General features: G+C 36.2%; 1 protein-coding gene across 1 annotated transcript in view; it reads right to left on the bottom strand.

Annotated features, from left to right (window-relative positions):
* Positions 1 to 18,160, bottom strand: part of ELP3 (elongator acetyltransferase complex subunit 3) — a 99,742-nt gene that overhangs the window by 54,303 nt on the left and 27,279 nt on the right. The window contains exon 7 of the mRNA XM_058720771.1: positions 16,306 to 16,460. Within this exon, the coding sequence (XP_058576754.1) occupies positions 16,306 to 16,460 (155 nt within the window). The remainder of the gene's footprint in view (positions 1 to 16,305; positions 16,461 to 18,160) is intronic.

The following is an 18,160-nucleotide window of genomic DNA, read 5'->3' as shown; positions in this document are numbered from 1 at the left end:
TCTCTGTGCTTTGGTTTCATCATCTGCAAAATGAGGCTAATAGTACCCATAGGACTGACATGAGTTAACTAGCATACAGTAGTGTTAGCATCATCATTATCATTCTTATTCTCCCATAGTATGCTGCAACCATAATCTCCTTGCAAGCAGTGATTTCAACTGTGAAAACCCCAGCAACCGTTTTTCATACAAGTGAAAACTATTCTGCCTTACTTACTTCCCATTCCATATTTTACAGTCGTATTAAAGGAAAGAAAAAAAAAAAAGGGGGTAAGGTATGTATAATGATCATAGGAATATTTTAGATAAAATGTCTTCTATATACACACAAGTCATTCTGCCAAGTCTATTAATCTTAGCAATGGTTTACAAAATTAGGAATCATTTTTCTTGTTCACTAACACCAGATATCAAAGTAGTGAATAATACTTTAGATTCAAGCTGCTTGAGTTAATGGCCTTACTGCGGGCCCAAAACCCAGAGATAAAAGTGACCTGCTGGGCGCCTGGGTGGCGCAGTCGGTTAAGCGTCCGACTTCAGCCAGGTCACGATCTCACGGTCCGTGAGTTCGAGCCCCGCGTCAGGCTCTGGGCTGATGGCTCGGAGCCTGGAGCCTGTTTCCGATTCTGTGTCTCCCTCTCTCTCTGCCCCTCCCCCGTTCATGCTCTGTCTCTCTCTGTCCCCCCAAAAAAACTAAATAAAAAACGTTGAAAAAAAAAAATTAAAAAAAAAAAAAAAAAAAAAAAAAAAAAAAAAAGTGACCTGCTAAGGGGGCTGCTGATGTGAGGGGATAGGAGCAGACATTTTATAGAGGCCACTGTGGCCAAGCACTATGCTATACGCTCCATCCATACAGAATGCTCCATCAGCTCTATGAAGTGTGTCCTCTCATCTCCATTTCACAGATGAAGAAACTGATGTTCAAAGAGATGAAATACCTTGCCAAGGGCACAGAGCTCATAAAGTCCAAGTCAGGATTTGAAATTCGATCCACCTGACTTCTAAATCCTTATTCTATATTTCACTTTATCCCATTGCTTAGATAATTCAGTATGGAACATCAGACTTCTCTTTTCAACTTCTCTAGTGTCCTAGAACCCAATGACTTTTTTCGGTGCACCCTTCCACGGCTTTCTCAATTTTGGGGGAGGGTGAGGGAAGCCTCTTCTTTTATTTATTTTTTTCCATTTAATTTCCTTCCTTCCAAAAGAGTTCATAGCTCTTTCTAGAAGTATAAAAATCATAAAATTTCCACAATTTTGTAACTACTCCTTTAGGTTCATTTCTTCATTGTCAGTAAAAATGGATTCACTTAATAACAGTTATTAACAAAGTTAAGAATCACTGAACTGGGAGGACTAATTCTAAAATCTTTCATTCTCAACATTCAAACTCTTCTGCAGTGTTTATTACTGTATTCTGTAAGGTTTTACACAGGATTACCAGAGGCAACAGGACTGAAAGTAAACAAGTAGCCCAAAGTTACTAAAAAAATGTAACATAAGACAGAAAAAGAGCTCAGATTTTATCAAATCTTGCCTAAGACAGGATACCAAATCATTCCGCTTTTTTGAAATGATTAAATCAGAAAGTCTCATGCCTCTCAAATAGGTGGGTACCAAGACCTGCAGTAACAGAAGTACAATTGCCATGGATAAATGTAACCTTCTTTGAATTACCAATTGTTGGGTTTGGGGAAAATTATTTAAAAAAAATTAAAACAAATATTCCAATATTAGAATCAGGCATTCCAAATTTGCATCACAAACATATATATATATATATATATTTTTTTTTTTTTAATTAATTATTTAATATATGAAATTTACTGTCAAATTGGTTTCCATACAACACCCAGTGTTCATCCCAAAAGGTGCCCTCCTCAATACCCATCCCCCACCCTCCCCTCCCTCCCACCCCCCATCAACCCTCAGTTTGTTCTCAGTTTTTAAGAGTCTCTTATGCTTTGGCGCTCTCCCACTCTAACCTCTTTTTTTTTTTTTCTTCCTTCCCCTCCCCCATGGGTTTCTGTTAAGTTTCTCAGGATCCACATAAGAGTGAAAACATATGGTATCTGTCTTTCTCTGTATGGCTTATTTCACTTAGCATCACACTCTCCAGTTCCATCCACGTTGCTACAAAAGGCCATATTTCATTTTTTCTCATTGCCACATAGTATTCCATTGTGTATATAAACCACAATTTCTTTATCCATTCATCAGTTGATGGACATTTAGGCTCTTTCCATAATTTGGCTATTGTTGAGAGTGCTGCTATAAACATTGGGGTACAAGTGCCCCTATGCATCAGTACTCCTGTATCCCTTGAATAAATTCCTAGCAGTGCTATTGCTGGGTCATAGGGTAGGTCTATTTTTAATTTTGTGAGGAACCTCCACACTGCTTTCCAGAGCGGCTGCACCAATTTGCATTCCCACCAACAGTGCAAGAGGGTTCCCGTTTCTCCACATCCTCTCCAGCATCTATAGTCTCTTGATTTCTTCATTTTGGCCACTCTGACTGGCGTGAGGTGATATCTGAGTGTGGTTTTGATTTGTATTTCCCTGATAAGGAGCGACATATATATATATATTTTTAATGCTTATTTTTTGGAGAGGGAGACAGAGTGTGAGTGGGGGGGAGGGGCAGAGTGAGAGAGGAAGACACAGAATCTGAAGCAGGCTCCAGGCTCTGAACTGTCAGCACTGAGCCCAACACAGGGCTTGAACCCACGAACTGTAAGATCATGACCTGAGCTGAAGTCGGACATTTAACCGACTGAGCCACCCAGGCATCCTACAAACCTCCCTATTAACTGGTAGTGTTATAAAGCCTCCAGTATTTCTTAAAAGGATGCCGCTGAGTTAGGAAGCTCTGCAGCACAACAGAAATTGTTGTGTGCAACAGAAATTGAATCACTGGGTAAAAAAACTAGAGGGTGGGTAAGTGCAACTCTGTCTAGAGGAAAGAGAAAATTACCGGCTAATCTTTCTATTGCACAGGTCATCTAAGGCATACAGACATACAGAAGAAGCTGCTGCAGGGATGATAGGGTCTCTTCGTAAGTAGGCGGAATATAGTATAAAGACAGAAACAAACCCTATTCTCAATTTAATTCCATTTCAAAAATGTGTTTCCTTTGGAAGGAAATGTCATTACCTTTATCAGGCAAAGAAATGGAGGAATTAAAAAATAATTACAGTTTTTAAAAGCAAACACTTCATGTTCACAAAAAGCTTTTACCACTATATTCTTTTTAGAATTGTATTTTCATTTGAAAAGCAATTAAGCAGAAACTCTTATCAAATTTGAATGATAAAAACAATGAAGCATTGCCCTAAAGAACAGAGTATAAGGTCATCTTTCCTATAAGATCACTGTATTTTTATTAGGATTTTTGTTAATGTTCTTTTTAGGCCTACAGCCACTGAACCTGCCTCTTCATTTAACAGAGGTATAAAGATATTAATGATTGTTCTGTAAATATTTACATACAGGCTTTCAACTACTCTAAGCAAAATACAGCTTTCATGGCCTGCTCTAACATTCTGTTATTATTTAGGTAGCCATCCAATAGGATGAGTCTCTTTTAGTACCTAGCTCAACCCCCATACCTTCCCGGGGTCAACAGAAGTCTTAACCTCTTGAGTACCTAGGAAATGTGCCAAACATTTTCCAACCTTGATCATAAACCCAGGTCTTCTGGTTCCAATTCCACTGCTCTTTTTGTGATATTACAGGGTCATCTTAAATAAATCTGGAGACCACCAGTATGGGGCTACACATAAGTGCATCCTACACTTTTTTTGTATGCCACAGTAGTGGCACCAACTACAAAAGATGCTAATATGCTCTGCAAAGCCAAATGTAACTTAATAACTTATGTTGACAGTATTTTTTTTACAAGGTTGGGGGGGTTGAGTTGAGATGGGACAATACCTTCAGAATTTAAAGCACGCAAAAACTAAATGCTACCCAGCCTTCAAAATATAACTTAAATTACAGTTCTCCTTCCCCAACATCTTCCCAGAGCCTCGCATAACTTTGTAACCCCACTCCCAAAGCATCTTGCCTATGATATGAACACAGTTTGCCATGTTATTTGTGGATGTTTGTGCATCTAGACAGGAGGTTCTTGGAAGGCCAGTAGGCTCGAATACATTTAGAGGTAACTGCTTTAGGGCTTCTGCACTAAAAACTCTCCTTCAATATAAAAAAATACAAATATGAAGAATGAATAAATGAATCAGGCATAACCAAAGACACAGAAGGTCTCTCTTTACTCCCATGGCAGCCTCTAGATAATTTTGCTGGTTATCTTTCCTCTTACAGAGTCAACCCTAGAAGGTGCCTAGCACTAGACCAGGTATTCTATAGAAAGTAATAATACAGTGGCGCCTGGGTGGCTCAGTTGGTTAAATGTCTGACTCTTGACTTTGGCTCAGGTTATGATCTCGCGGTTTGTGAGTATGAGCCCCACATCAGGCTCCATGCTGGCAGTGTGGAGCATGCTTGGGATTCTCTCTCACTCTCTTTTTCTGCCACTTCCCAGCTCACTCACCCACTCTCTAAGTAAATAAATAAACTTAAAAAAGTAACAATACAATAATTCTTGTGCTAGAGATGCTAATCTAGCTGCAAGAAATAAGACACACAGATAAAATCAAGAACTACCTAAGAACAAAGAGCTAAAAGTGGCAGAAATATAAACATACATTATTTCTGGGTTCTATTTATAGGAAGAAAAAAGTGAACTATAATAGTGATTATCCATGGGGTGCCTGGGTGGCTCAGTCGGTTAAGCATCTGAAATGGCTGAGGTTATGATCTCACAGTTCATAGGTTCCAGCCCCACACGTCAGGCTCTGAGCTGACAGCCAGGGTCTGGAGCCTGCTTCAGATTCTGCATCTCCCTCTCTCTGCCCCTTTCCACTCATGCGCGCGCGCTCTCCCTCTCTCTCTCTCTCTCAAAAATAAACATTAAAAAAATAAATAGAAATAACTATACCTATTACTAACTCCTTGGTTGAGGGACCCCAACCAAGAGGACACTGAAGGAAGGCAGCAATTCAATGTTAAAGTCTCTGTTATCTTCTGGAAACTACATGAGTCACTCCAAGAAGGCTACGGGTATCAAAGACCGCTTCTCATTGCTATCAGTTCGTTGCAGTCCTCTCTAAAAAACCTCTGTCATCAATAAAGGTGGCTATGTCTTAGTCTAGTCCTGTGTGAAATCTCACTACAGCTCTAGGCCTAGGTTCCTGAAAGCCCTACAGAACCTTTCCTACATAGACCTCGCCCTGCTCAAAGCAAACTGCAAAGTAAATAAAAATGGTACATAGATGGAATGTTAATTTTCATTTGTCATAATGTACAAACTCTCTTCTCTATCTACAATCCCAAAATCGGTAAGTGGAATTTATAAACTTCTTTGGACAACCAAAGATTTGTTTGAATTGCCAAATAACATCTGGGGTTACTGGTACAACTGGTACAATTCCTCAGTAGTAGTGCCACAGAACAAATTCTTTTTGATATAATCATACTTGGAAAATTTCTCAATACAACTTTATGCTCTGTACAATGCTATGCTGGTGGTATTCTAGACTTATGAATGACCGATTTGGGTGTTTGATGATTTAAAAATAATATTTTTTTCTTTTTTTTTTTTTGTTGACACAGTGGTCAAGTTTGCTTCCTAGATATTGATTGTTATGTCAAATGACCGATAAAACAGTAAGGTTCTACCTAACACACACCAAGGAAACAAACAGAATTTTGATTTTTAAATGAGTACAACTTATGAAAAACTAACCTGATGACTTTGTGTTTTAGGAACTAATCAGGGACCCTTGATCCCTATCATGTTAGTTGACAAAGTTTAAGGTATATTAAAAACAACTCATAACATTTTGGGTTCTGTTTCTTGCAACAGCTGACAAGAATGCTATCAGACAGTTAAGAACTAACAGCAAAGCATTATTAATAGACAAAAATCACAATTATTACACATTCTTTTAACATTACATTCACATTCAAATTTAAGGACTATATTCATAAATGCATTATAGAAAAGTTGTCATTGTCAGAAAATGACTGCTATATGAAAAATAACTTGCAAACACATCTTTTAGATAAACATTCTCATTCCAATAAAATTCTTCAAACCACAGAATGTCAGAGAAAGAAGTAATTTTAGAGATAATATAGTCCCACCTCCTCATTTTTATAGATGAGGAAACTAAAACACAGAATACATAAGTGGCTTAAATTAGGTAATAACCTAAGATAATAACAGAAATAAGTCTGGAACCTAAGTCTCCTGATTCTTCATGCACAGTTCTTTACACTATGGTTATTTAATAATGTTTACTTAGTACTTTCTATCCCTAAGACATTGTGCTAGATATAGGCACAATGTGTCTCTTAAGAAAACATTCCCTATTAAAGGAAACAGGGAAAAAGTGCATTATACAGAATTAGACAATAACAGTATTCACTAAAACTATTATTTTTGGCTACTGAAAACCAAAGTGAGGGGATGATTAAAGTAGTAGATGCAAATATACTCACAACAATAATTACAGTAAATGTTAACAGATTACCCTCCAGTTAAAAGACAATATAAAAATGAGTGAAAACCAAGACTCAACTACTATAGACTGCTGTCTAGAAGAAACCCACTTTCAATATAAAGGCACATATGGGTGGAAAGAAAATGGATGGAAAAAGTAATACATAGGGAAAACAGTAAACACATGAAGACTGTAATAAATTAACATCAACTAAAGGAAACTTCAGGGATAAAAACATTTCATAATGAGTAAAAGCTCATACATAAGGAAAAACACAGAAATCATAAATATGTATGCACCTAATAATTGAGTCTCAAAATAAATGAAATAAAAATTAACAAAACTGAAAGGAGAAATAGAGAATTCTTCAATCCTGATTTGAAATTTTAATATCACTCTCTCTTAGCAACCGATATAACAGAAAAAAGTAACAGTATCAATCACCTGAATTTAACTGATATTTATAGAACATTACATTGAACCAGTGTAACTGATATTTATAGAACATTACATTGAACCATTGAAAGAATACATATTCTTTCAAATATACATAGTATGTTCATCAAGTGAAACCATATATGCCGGGGCCACAAAATGAGTCTCAATTAAAAAAAAAAAACAAAACAGGGGCACCTGGGTGGCTCAGTCAGTTAAGCATCCGACTTCAGCTCAGGTCATGATCTCGTGGTCCGTGGGTTCGAGCCCCGCGTCGGGCTCTATGCTGACAGTTCAGAGCCTGGAGCCTGGTTCAGATTCTGTGTCTCCCTCTTTGTCTGACCCTCCCCTGTCCATGCTCTCTCTCTGTCTCAAAAATAAATAAATGTTAAAAAAAAAAAAAAAAAAAAAAAAACTTAAAAAAATTAAATTATATAGAATAGGCTCTCTCTGATCCAAATGGCATTAAATTAGAAATTGACAACAAGATATCAAGAAAGACTCGCTTTTGGTAATTTGGAAATTAAAGAACCCATTTCTATATAACTCGTAGGTCAAAAAATATAAAGGACTTAAAAAAATATTTTGAATGGAATAATAATTAAAATACAACATACCAAGGTTTGTGGGATTCTGTCATAATAATGCATAGAGGAAAACTTAAAGCATTGAATACTTACATTAGAAAAGAAAAAAGGTCTATAATGAAGGCCAAGCCTCTATACCTTACTAAGTCATAGAAAAAGAACCATAAAGTAAACCCAAAGAAAGTAGAAGACAATAAAAAAAAAAAAGTAAAGCAGAAATCAATGAAATAGATAACATAAAATCAAAAGTCAGTTCTTTGAAAAGAATAACAAAATTGATAAACCTCTAACTAGATTAATCATGAAAAAAAGAGAAAACACAGATGATCAGAACCAGGATTGAAAGAAGGGTGATCACTAACATTATATAGACATTAAAAGCATAAAAGGGAATATTATGAACAACTTAATACCAAATAGTTTGACAACTAGGATGAGGTAGACAAATTCCTTGAAAAATACAACTTACCAAAATGGACACAGATGAAACAGAAAATCTGAATATCTCTTTCTTTATCTATTAAAGGAATTGAATCAATCATCCAAAATTCTCCCATAAAGAAAACACAGCCCTGGATAATTTTACTGGTCAGTTCTAGCAAACACTTATGCAAGGATTAACATTCATTTTATATGAACATTTAGAAAACAGAGGAGGGGGGACGCCTGGGTGGCTCAGTCAGGTAAGCATATGGCTTGGCTCAGGTCATGGGTTAAAAGTTTGAACTCTGCATTGGGCTCTGGGCTAACAGCTCAGCCTGGAGCCTGCTTTGGATTCTGTGTTTCCCTCTCTCTCTGCTCCTCCCCTGCTTGTGCTCTGTCTCTCTCTATCTCAAAAATAAACAAACAAACAAAAAAGAAAACAGAGGAGGGAACACTTCCTAACATGTTTTATGGGGCTGGCATAATAACACTAATACCAAAACCTAACAAAGAAATTATAAAACAGGAAACAACAGACCACCATCTCTCATGAACATACACACAAAATCCTTTCCAATGTATTAGTAAAATGATATATAAAAAGGATAACACATTATGACCAAACAGGTTTATCCTAGGAATGCAAGGTTAGTTTAATATTAAAAAAAAAAAAAGTAATCTACATGATCAGAATAAAGAAGGAAAATTATGTGATCATTTGAATAGATACAGAGAAATCATTAGACAATTGAATTAATGATACAACCTCTCAGCAAACTTCTTCAATAAAGGTATCTATAAAAAAACCCCTCAAGTAACATTGCAGTTAATACTGCAATATTAAATGTTTCACCTGTATTACCGGGAATAAGACAAAGAAGCTTACTCTCACCACTTCTATTTAACACTGTACTAATGTCCTAGCCATTACAATAAGGCAAGAAAAAGAAAAGCATGAAAATCCAAAAAGAAAAATTAAAGCTCACTTTATTTGTAAATTAAGTGATTGTTTATGAAGAAAATCCTAGCAGATTTACAAAAACAACTTTTAGAACTACATAGTGAAATTAGTAAGGTAATAGGATACAATGTAACGTACAAAAATCAATTACATATTTTACACTATCTGTAAAACAATTTGAAAATGAAATTTTTAAGAAGTTCAATTTCTGTAGCATCAACAAACACAAAACTATTTTGACATAAATTTAACAAAAGGCTAACAACATCTCTACATTGAAGATTTCTATGAGAAATTAAAGAAGACTTAAATAAACAAAGAGACAGACGATGTTCATGGATCAGAAGACTCAATATTGTTGTCAATTTTCTCCAAACTGTTCTATAGTTTTAATACAATCCCAATTTTCTCACACTTTTTAGCAGAAGTTGACAAGCTGATTCTAAACTTTACATCGTAGAGATGCAAAGGAAATAGAATATACAAGACAATCTTGAAAAACAATGACAAAAAAGACTCACAGTACCTGACTTCAAGATATACTATAAAGCTACAATAATCAAGACAGTGTGTTACTGGCATAAGAACTGAGAAATAGATTAGTGGGACAGAACAGAGCCCAGTTCCACATGTATAGTCAATCAATTTTTGACAAAGCCACCAATATAATCCACATAGGAAAGGGAAGTTTTTAAACAAGCAATATTGAAACAGTATCTACCTACAAGAGGAAAAAAGAAACCACAAATCCTACCTCACAGTATATATAAAAATTAATTCAAGATAGACCACAAGTTTACATAGGCAAGCTAAATACAAAAAAAAACTGTAACTGCAGGTAGAAGAAAACACAGGAGAGAATCTTGTCATGTATCTTCTTGGGAGTAAGCACAAGTTTAACAAAAACAATACAGAAAACAATAGCTATTAAATAAAAAACTGCTAAATTAGACCTAATCAAAATAAAAACTTCTGCTTAAAGTTGTCCTTAATATAATGAATACTCAAACCACAGACTGGGTTTTCATATTTGTCAAATACAGATCCAACAAAGGACTGGTATCCAGAATTTAAACAGCCCAATAAAAAATGGACAAAAGAGTTTGACAGACAGTTCACAAAGGAAATATATACAGAAAACACAAGCATATAATAAAGTGCTCATCATCATTAGTCATCAAGAAAATGTAAATTAAAGCCACAATGAGATACCATTACACACCTACTAGAACGGCTAAAATTAAAAAGACTGACAACACCATATGTTGGTGAGGATGTGGAACAACCAAATGCTCATACATCACTGGTGGGAGTACAAATGTTACAACCACTTTGGAACAATGTCTGGCAGTTTCTTAAAAAATTAAACATATGATGTAGCAATTCTACTTCTAGCTATTACCTGACAGAAATAAATACTATATTCATAGTAAAACTTGTATGAGTATGTTCACTAAAGTTTTATTGTAATAACCACAAACTAGAAACAGCCCAGTGTCCATCAATAGAATGGATAAACTGTGGTCTATGCATACAGTGGAATACTACTCAGCACTACAAGGTAACAAAGAAATACCCAACAACATTGATGAATCTCAAAATATTATGCTCAGTGACAGAAGAGGTACACAGAAGAGTATATACTATATGGTTAATATGGAAGGGAAAAAGGGAATAATGATTGCCTGTGGGAGGTACAGGTGAGGATTTAATGGGAAGAGGAATGAAGGAACCTTCCGGGATGTTCTATATCTTAACAGAGTTTTGATGCACAGGTATATGCATTTATTAGAACTTGTCAAATGGTACACTTAAGATCTTTGCATTTCATTGTATGTAATTTTGCTTCAAAAGATAGCAACAAATGAACTAGTTAATGATGTACACGATGACATATTTGGAAAGAAGTGTACTGAAGTGTACAACTGACTTCGAAATGCTTAAAAAAAGAGGGATCCATGGAAGGGTACAGAAATGAATAGTTGGATAAGTATGTGATAAAGCAAGTACTGTAGAATCCAGGTGACAAGTATGTAGTACCTGACAAGTTCCTTCAATTTTTATTTGCTTCATATAAAATGTTGGAAGAAAAACAGCATCATAGATGACTGAGATTATTTTAGGTCGGACTGCCAATGTTAAGGATTCTGGTCACCATCCATGAAAATCTGGTTGACCAAGAGAGAGAGTAAAGGCAGTAAATATATAAAGTAAGGGGTGGGGAGTATTAGAGCCAAAGCCCAGAAATGCAAGTCTGAAACCTGCTGGAAATAATGCCCAGGGCACCAAGGCAGAAAATAGTCACTTGCAAGCCTTAGGAGATTTGCTTTTGCTTTCTTCCTAACTTCTGCAAGTCTATGAAACTGTCTTCTAGGCCTAGTATCCAGCAGTAAGCTAGCACTCTAGCTCTCTAGCTTTTTTCCAAGACACATAAGGACACAGCTGGAGGATTTAAAGTCATTGATGAGGGGCAAAAAAGGAAGGAACGGAAATGAATTAAAAATTCCACTGGGAGAAGGTATGACTCACCCACTCCTTGATGGGTAACTGCCCTTCGAAATAGCATCTTTTGAAAACAGCCAAGGAGCATTAAAGATTGAACATAAAACTGCTTCTGGGCAGGACTGATTAAAGAGGAATAAAACTATTTTAAAAGGTTACTCTGAGTTATTTGGCAATATTTATTTGCATTCCGGTGAATGGGTGACTCAGATCCCATTGCCGGTCCTTTTCATCTCCAGAGCTATGATTTTTAGAGGACAATAGTCACCAGTAATTGTTGCTTTCTGGAGACAACTGAAGTCTCAGTCTAGCTGAAAGAAATGAGTGATTATCACTTTGCTTGATTTAATGCGCCTTCACAGAAACCCTATACCTGCTTTATCCTTGAACTCTATTTCACTCAGCTTTTCAATTTTTCTATTTGCAAAGATATAGCATACTTTTTGCTACTAACTTGCTATAAATAATAACCAGGTTCACTTTTGGGGGCTTTTCCTTACCTTAACTTTTAATCTTTTAAGTAAAAAGTAAAATAATCAGGTTTAAACATGGTCTAAACTTTGATTGGATTAGACATAGGATAGCAAAGGAGGCTAGCACGAGCTAATAACCTCTAATTTGACCGAATACTGTAACCTTAAACATTGACTCATCTGTCACTATGTAATTTTTAACCTAATTTAAAATTAGTCTTTTAAATAAAAACCTCTGATACACTAATGAAAGTATTACATCTGTGTAGTCAGCAAGTACAAACAACTAATATCAACTAACACTAAAATAAAAATGAAGTTCATTACTTTACATCTGAAAAAGGTCAGCCACACTGGGTGACCCAAACAGTCTTCACAAATACCCTCAGTGAAAGATAATATAAAGAACGGCAAGTTAAAGATCACCTCCAAAAATGTGAAGAAAACATATTATGTACAAAACATAGTATCTCTGGGCTGTTCTTTATTTCACAAAATGTTAACATTTGAAAATGGTTTGCTATGTCTCTAGTTCTATAGTACAAACCAGATTACTATTTCTTTGAACTATATAACAACATTTCCCTAAAAAACAAAATACCACCTTCATTGTAGGGCGTTAGTAGTAAAAATTTACCTTAACAAAGCAAACAAGATGCCACAAATCAGCTTTTTTTCAGATTATCTCATAAAAGTATAGAGACCAGGAGAAAAGAGCAAAACATGTCAAGTGTGGGTTGGCATGATTCAGTGTAACATTTATGGATGGTTTTAAGGCTCCCAGATTGGACTTTTATTGTTTCCCAAGAGTCATTCATGAGATCTGTTGCAATGAAGGCTCAAATCATATATAAATTTTCATCTGAAAGTAAAGTGTTTGTTGCCCTCTTGAGGTAAATTCAAGAACAGAAACAAAACAATGCTGGCCTTGCCTAGTCCATTACAGAAAGGGGCTTACTTTTCCAACAGGCTTTTTGGCTTTTTCTACAAACATATCATGATCTGAAGCTGGATAGTTGTAACGTAAACTCTATTTTTACCCCAACAACAGACAACTTACAAAAGACACTAGAACATTTCTGTAAAAATAAAACTAAAACTTTACACCAAGAATAAGCAAAAATTTTTAAGTTTCAATTGATAAAAATGTCAAACTAGCTATATCCTAAAAATTCATTAGGCAGATCTCCAGTTAGCCTAGCTCACCTGACCCAGGGGACCCAAACTATACACTGTGAAAAGCTTTGTGGCAAACTTTTATGGGGGCTGGGAGGGTGGGGCAAGTCCAAGATATGTATATTCAATTCCACCTACTAAGCAAGGTTTTCAGGGTGCCTGGGTGGGTCAATCGGTTAAGCTGTGATCGGCTCAGGCCGATCTCATGATTTGTGAGTTCAAGCCCCAGACTGGGCTCTGCACTGGCAGTGTGGAGCCTGCTTTGGATTCTTCGTTTCCCTCTCTCTCTCTGCCCCTCCCCTGCTTGCATACGCACACACTTTCTCTCTCAAAAACAAAAAAACATTTAAAAAAATAAGCAAGGTCTTCAACACAATAACAGCTGCACTGAGAAAAGAGTATATGATATATAAGCGTGGGTACAAAAAGTCAATGGTCTTGTAGATTATCTCACCAGGGAATTCTCAGAGTTAAATGAATTTTAGTAACTCTGAGGTACTGTTGCCATTTCAGTATCATGAGGCTTTGAACTAATGAAAGTTGTTTTCTCTCAAACTGCATTTTACACTAAGCTATCATTTGATTTTCGGTATTATTATGAAGAATGGGTTGGGTTACATCATTATTCCTCTAAAGTTTCAAACACTTCAGCGTTTTACTAAGCATGACTTAATATTCACGAATAATCAAGATTTTGAATGAGCAGTAAAAACATGGTTAGGGGTGCCTGGGTGGCTTAGTCAGTTAAGCCCCTGACTCTTGATTTCAGCTCAGGTCATGATCTCATTGTTCGTGAGTTTGAAGTGCGGAGACTGCTTGGGATTCTTTCTCTTTCTCTCTCTCTCTGCTCCTCCCCATTTGCTCTCTTTCTCTCAAATATAAATAAACTTAAAAAAAAAAAGTATGGTCACCATCTTATCTTGCTACTAAAGCCCATGTAGGAGGAAGAGATCACACCAGCCAGTTGTTGTTAAAAACCTAGATTTGTGGACATACAATTAACCTACCACATTCTCTAGAGGCAATCAAACAAATTGCCGACGCCAGGCTTGAACTCATGGACCGTTGAGATCATGACCTGAGCCGAAGTCGGATGCTCAACCGACTGAGCCACCCAGGCGCCCCCAAAACAGGGATAATTTAAATACCGAACTCAAATATTTACTGTGAGTTTTAAATAAATGCTTATCACAATGCCCAGCCCAACCATAAATGTGCTCCTTTACCCCCATTCTCCTATGTCCTTTCCTCCTCAGCTCGAACTCATGCCTATAATAATCATCACTCTCACCCCCCTTTCATATTTTCTATGCATTTACATTTATGTGGATATACACAAATATGATAGATCCATACTGTAAGAATTGCTCTAAAAATTGCTTTTTCACATAATATACCTCGGAAACCAGCAACTCTCCCACATTAGGTGATCTTATCCACTTGCATGGCTATAAATGCCATCTGTGGACTGATAATCCCAATTTCGCATTGCCAGCCTGGATGTCTCTTGTACAGCCTACCTGACATCTCCACTTGAACATTTCCTAGGCATTTCAAGTTTAATGTATCCAAAGTAAAACTCTTGATTTTCTCCCATAAACCTGTTCTTCCATGTCTTTTCCATCTCAGGATATGGCGGCGTTACCCATTAACCATTTCCTACAACCAAAAGCTAAGTGTCTTCTTTGATTCCTTCCTTTCTTACCCTCAACCCAATTCAAAGTCCTGGCATTTGCAACAACAAAACAGAACTCTAATCCATCCTCTCTTCTCCATCATCACTGCCACCACCCTGAAGTAAGCTATGATGGGTTTAACAGTCTTTTCATCTGGCTCCTCACTTTCACTCTTGTACTCAGCTAATCCATTAGCCAGACAATAGACAGAATGACCTGCTTATCAACCTGAAATGTGTCACTCTCCTGCTTAAAACCATTCATCTACTTCCTACTGCATTTCAAATAAAACTTTAGCTCCTCAAAAGCATTCTATTCTCTGGCCCAGACTTAACTCTTTAAGCTCACCTTAAGACATTCTCTTTTGTTCACTGGAATCTAGTCACATTGGCCTCCTCTCTGTTCCTAGAAGACCCGAAAATCTTCCCCATTTCAGTGCTTCTGTCATATTTTTTTCTGCTTTTAGCCTGATTCCTCCTCATATACTTTGGGTCTCAGCTTAAACATTACCACTTCGTCTGGAGAAAAGTCTTAATCTCTATCACAGTAATCTATCTCCACCATAGCACTTCATGTTTGTTGAACTAGTAGAAATAAACACAAGGGCAAGGACAATACCTATCTTGTTTCACCATGCTGTTCCTAGTGCCTAAAGCAGTGCATAGCCCCTAGTGGGCCCTCCATAAACATTTGATAAATAAGAGGGAACAGTATATGGTAACTAGGCTTTCCTGAAACTTCTGAAATACTGTATATGAAACCTTAGTATTCTTTTTGCTAAAAACGGAGATACAACATATCAAAAGAATGCATAATTTTGTTTTGCCAATTAGAATGAAAAAGTGATCTCATTCATAAACAGAAATTTTAGTAGTTATTAATAATAGCTATTAAAAAATAACTTGTTTTGATTGTATGGCAGCTAAATGTTTCAGACAAAGTGTACCCCTAGTGTTCTTTTTGAGGAGGCTGAAAACTCAACTGGTCAAATCAAAACTACTCCTGTACTTTAGACCAGCCTAAGGTTGAAAAAAACCTTTAGTGATTTAATGAATCACTCTTTCTCAGAGAATACAAATGTCAACAAACCACACTCACTTATTAAGAAAAAACTATTAACTATTTCAATGAAAATAATCCTTTCCCACAAAAAAGAAGTAACTATGAGAACTAGGAATGTATAGGATGATGGATGTGATTGTGATGGATGTGAAAGTAACTGTGGTAACCATTTCACAATGTATATGTAAGTCATTATGCTGTACACCATCAACTTTTACCACGCCGTATGTCAATTCTATCTCAATAAAACTAGAAAATATATTTAATTATAACCCATCCAAAATATGCAAATAAAAATAAAATCCCCCCCCCCCCCAAAAAAAAAAAAAAAGAACTAGGAATGTAGATGTAGAACAAAAGGAATTCTCACAGGCTGCGGCTCAGGGGATAAACTGACAACCACTCTGCAGAATATGGTAAAATAAGGATTTCTTACTTGACTGCCTCGTAAATATTGTTGGAGGTATGTCCTGATAAGGCATCGTGTAAATTTCGAATAAAATAATCTCTGTATTCTTCTGGAAGGGCCATAAACGTTCCACCCATCACAATAAACTCCACTTTATCCACACTGTGACCAAGTTGTTTTAACTGAAACACATACAAATTCATCAGCATTAGATGGATATAGTCAATTACCCTAAGAAGGCACTGCAAATTTCTAATTTTATTTTGTAGATTGTTCATCAGTATAGTTTAAAAATGAAAAGCAATTAAACATATTTAGCAAAGGTTTGGATTAAAAAATAGACTCCAGAGTCTGAAAGAAAAAAAAAATTACTATAGCTCAAGGAGGCAAAGTGAGAATTAAAAACAATAAACAAGAAGCTTGACATCAATACCTATGTGGAAATTTAAAAACATGTGGAATATAAACTAGAAAGCAGTAAGGGCAAATATAATAATACAATATCCAACATAATAAATAAATACTTATTGATCATGTATTTTTTATGTCAGACCTTGTGGTAAGCCTTGGGAACAAAAACAGTGACTGTGCAACATAATCAGGGCTTGATGCCAATGGAAGAAAAAGAACACCAGGTTAGAAATAAAAATTAAGAATGCAGTTTTAAACCAGTTGTGAAGATTATGAGCACAGGTGGCATGGCTTTCTGGAGAAAAAACAAAATAAAAATCTGATTGATAAACTATAAAATATTATGTCTCTCTACTAGTGGAGAGAATGGTACAGATTTTTCATTTTGCCAACTATAATAAGCCAAGATTCTAAATTTTTTTTTTTTTTTAATTTTTTTTTCCAACGTTTTTTATTTATTTTTGGGACAGAGAGAGACAGAGCATGAACGGGGGAGGGGCAGAGAGAGAGGGAGACACAGAATCGGAAACAGGCTCCAGGCTCCGAGCCATCAGCCCAGAGCCTGACGCGGGGCTCGAACTCACGGACCGCGAGATCGTGACCTGGCTGAAGTCGGACGCTTAACCGACTGCGCCACCCAGGCGCCCCCCAAGATTCTAAATTTTAAAAACAGGTATTTAAATTTTGTAGGGTCCTTAAAAAGTTAAAAATAGAAATACAACATGATCCACTAATTACACTATTGGGTATTTAAAGAAAATAAAAACACTAATTCAAAAAGATGTATGTGCCCCTATGTTTATTGCAGCATTATTTATAATAGCCAAGATGTGAAAGCAACCCAAGTGCCCACTGAGAGACAAATGGATAAAGAAGATGCAGTGTATATATACAACGGAATATAACTCAGCCATTAAAGAAAGGATGACATCTTGCCATTTACAAGTGTACAATATGGATGGAACTAGAGGGTACTGTGCTAAGTGAAATAAGTCAGAGAAAAATAAATACCGTATGATTGCATTTATACGTGGAATCTAAACAACTAAAATAGATAAAAAGACGAAAGACCTATAAATGCAGAGAACACACTGATAGTTATGAGAGGGTTAAGTGGAGGAGGGGATGGGCAAAATGGGTAAAGGGCAGAAGATACAGGAATGAATAAATTATGGAATGAAGGAATCCAGTTATGGAATGAACAAATCATGGGAATAAAAGATACAGCATAGAAAATACAGTCAATGATATTGTAACAGCACAGTATGGTGACTGATGGTAGCTATACCTGTGGTGAGCACAGCATAACAGACATGTTGAAACACTATGTTGTACACCTGAAACTAATGTATCACTGTGTGTCAACTATACTTCAATTAAAAGAAAAATTTCTTGCCCTATCTCAGGCTTGAGAAAAACTGGGTCAAGTAGACTACTAAACTATGAACTCTAATTAATGTTCTATGTAAAG

Source organism: Neofelis nebulosa, chromosome 3 (genome assembly GCF_028018385.1).
Source record: "Neofelis nebulosa isolate mNeoNeb1 chromosome 3, mNeoNeb1.pri, whole genome shotgun sequence".
Taxonomy (NCBI): domain Eukaryota; kingdom Metazoa; phylum Chordata; class Mammalia; order Carnivora; family Felidae; genus Neofelis; species Neofelis nebulosa.
Note: the sequence above shows the minus strand (reverse complement) of the source record. Positions and strands in the feature narration are given on the sequence as shown.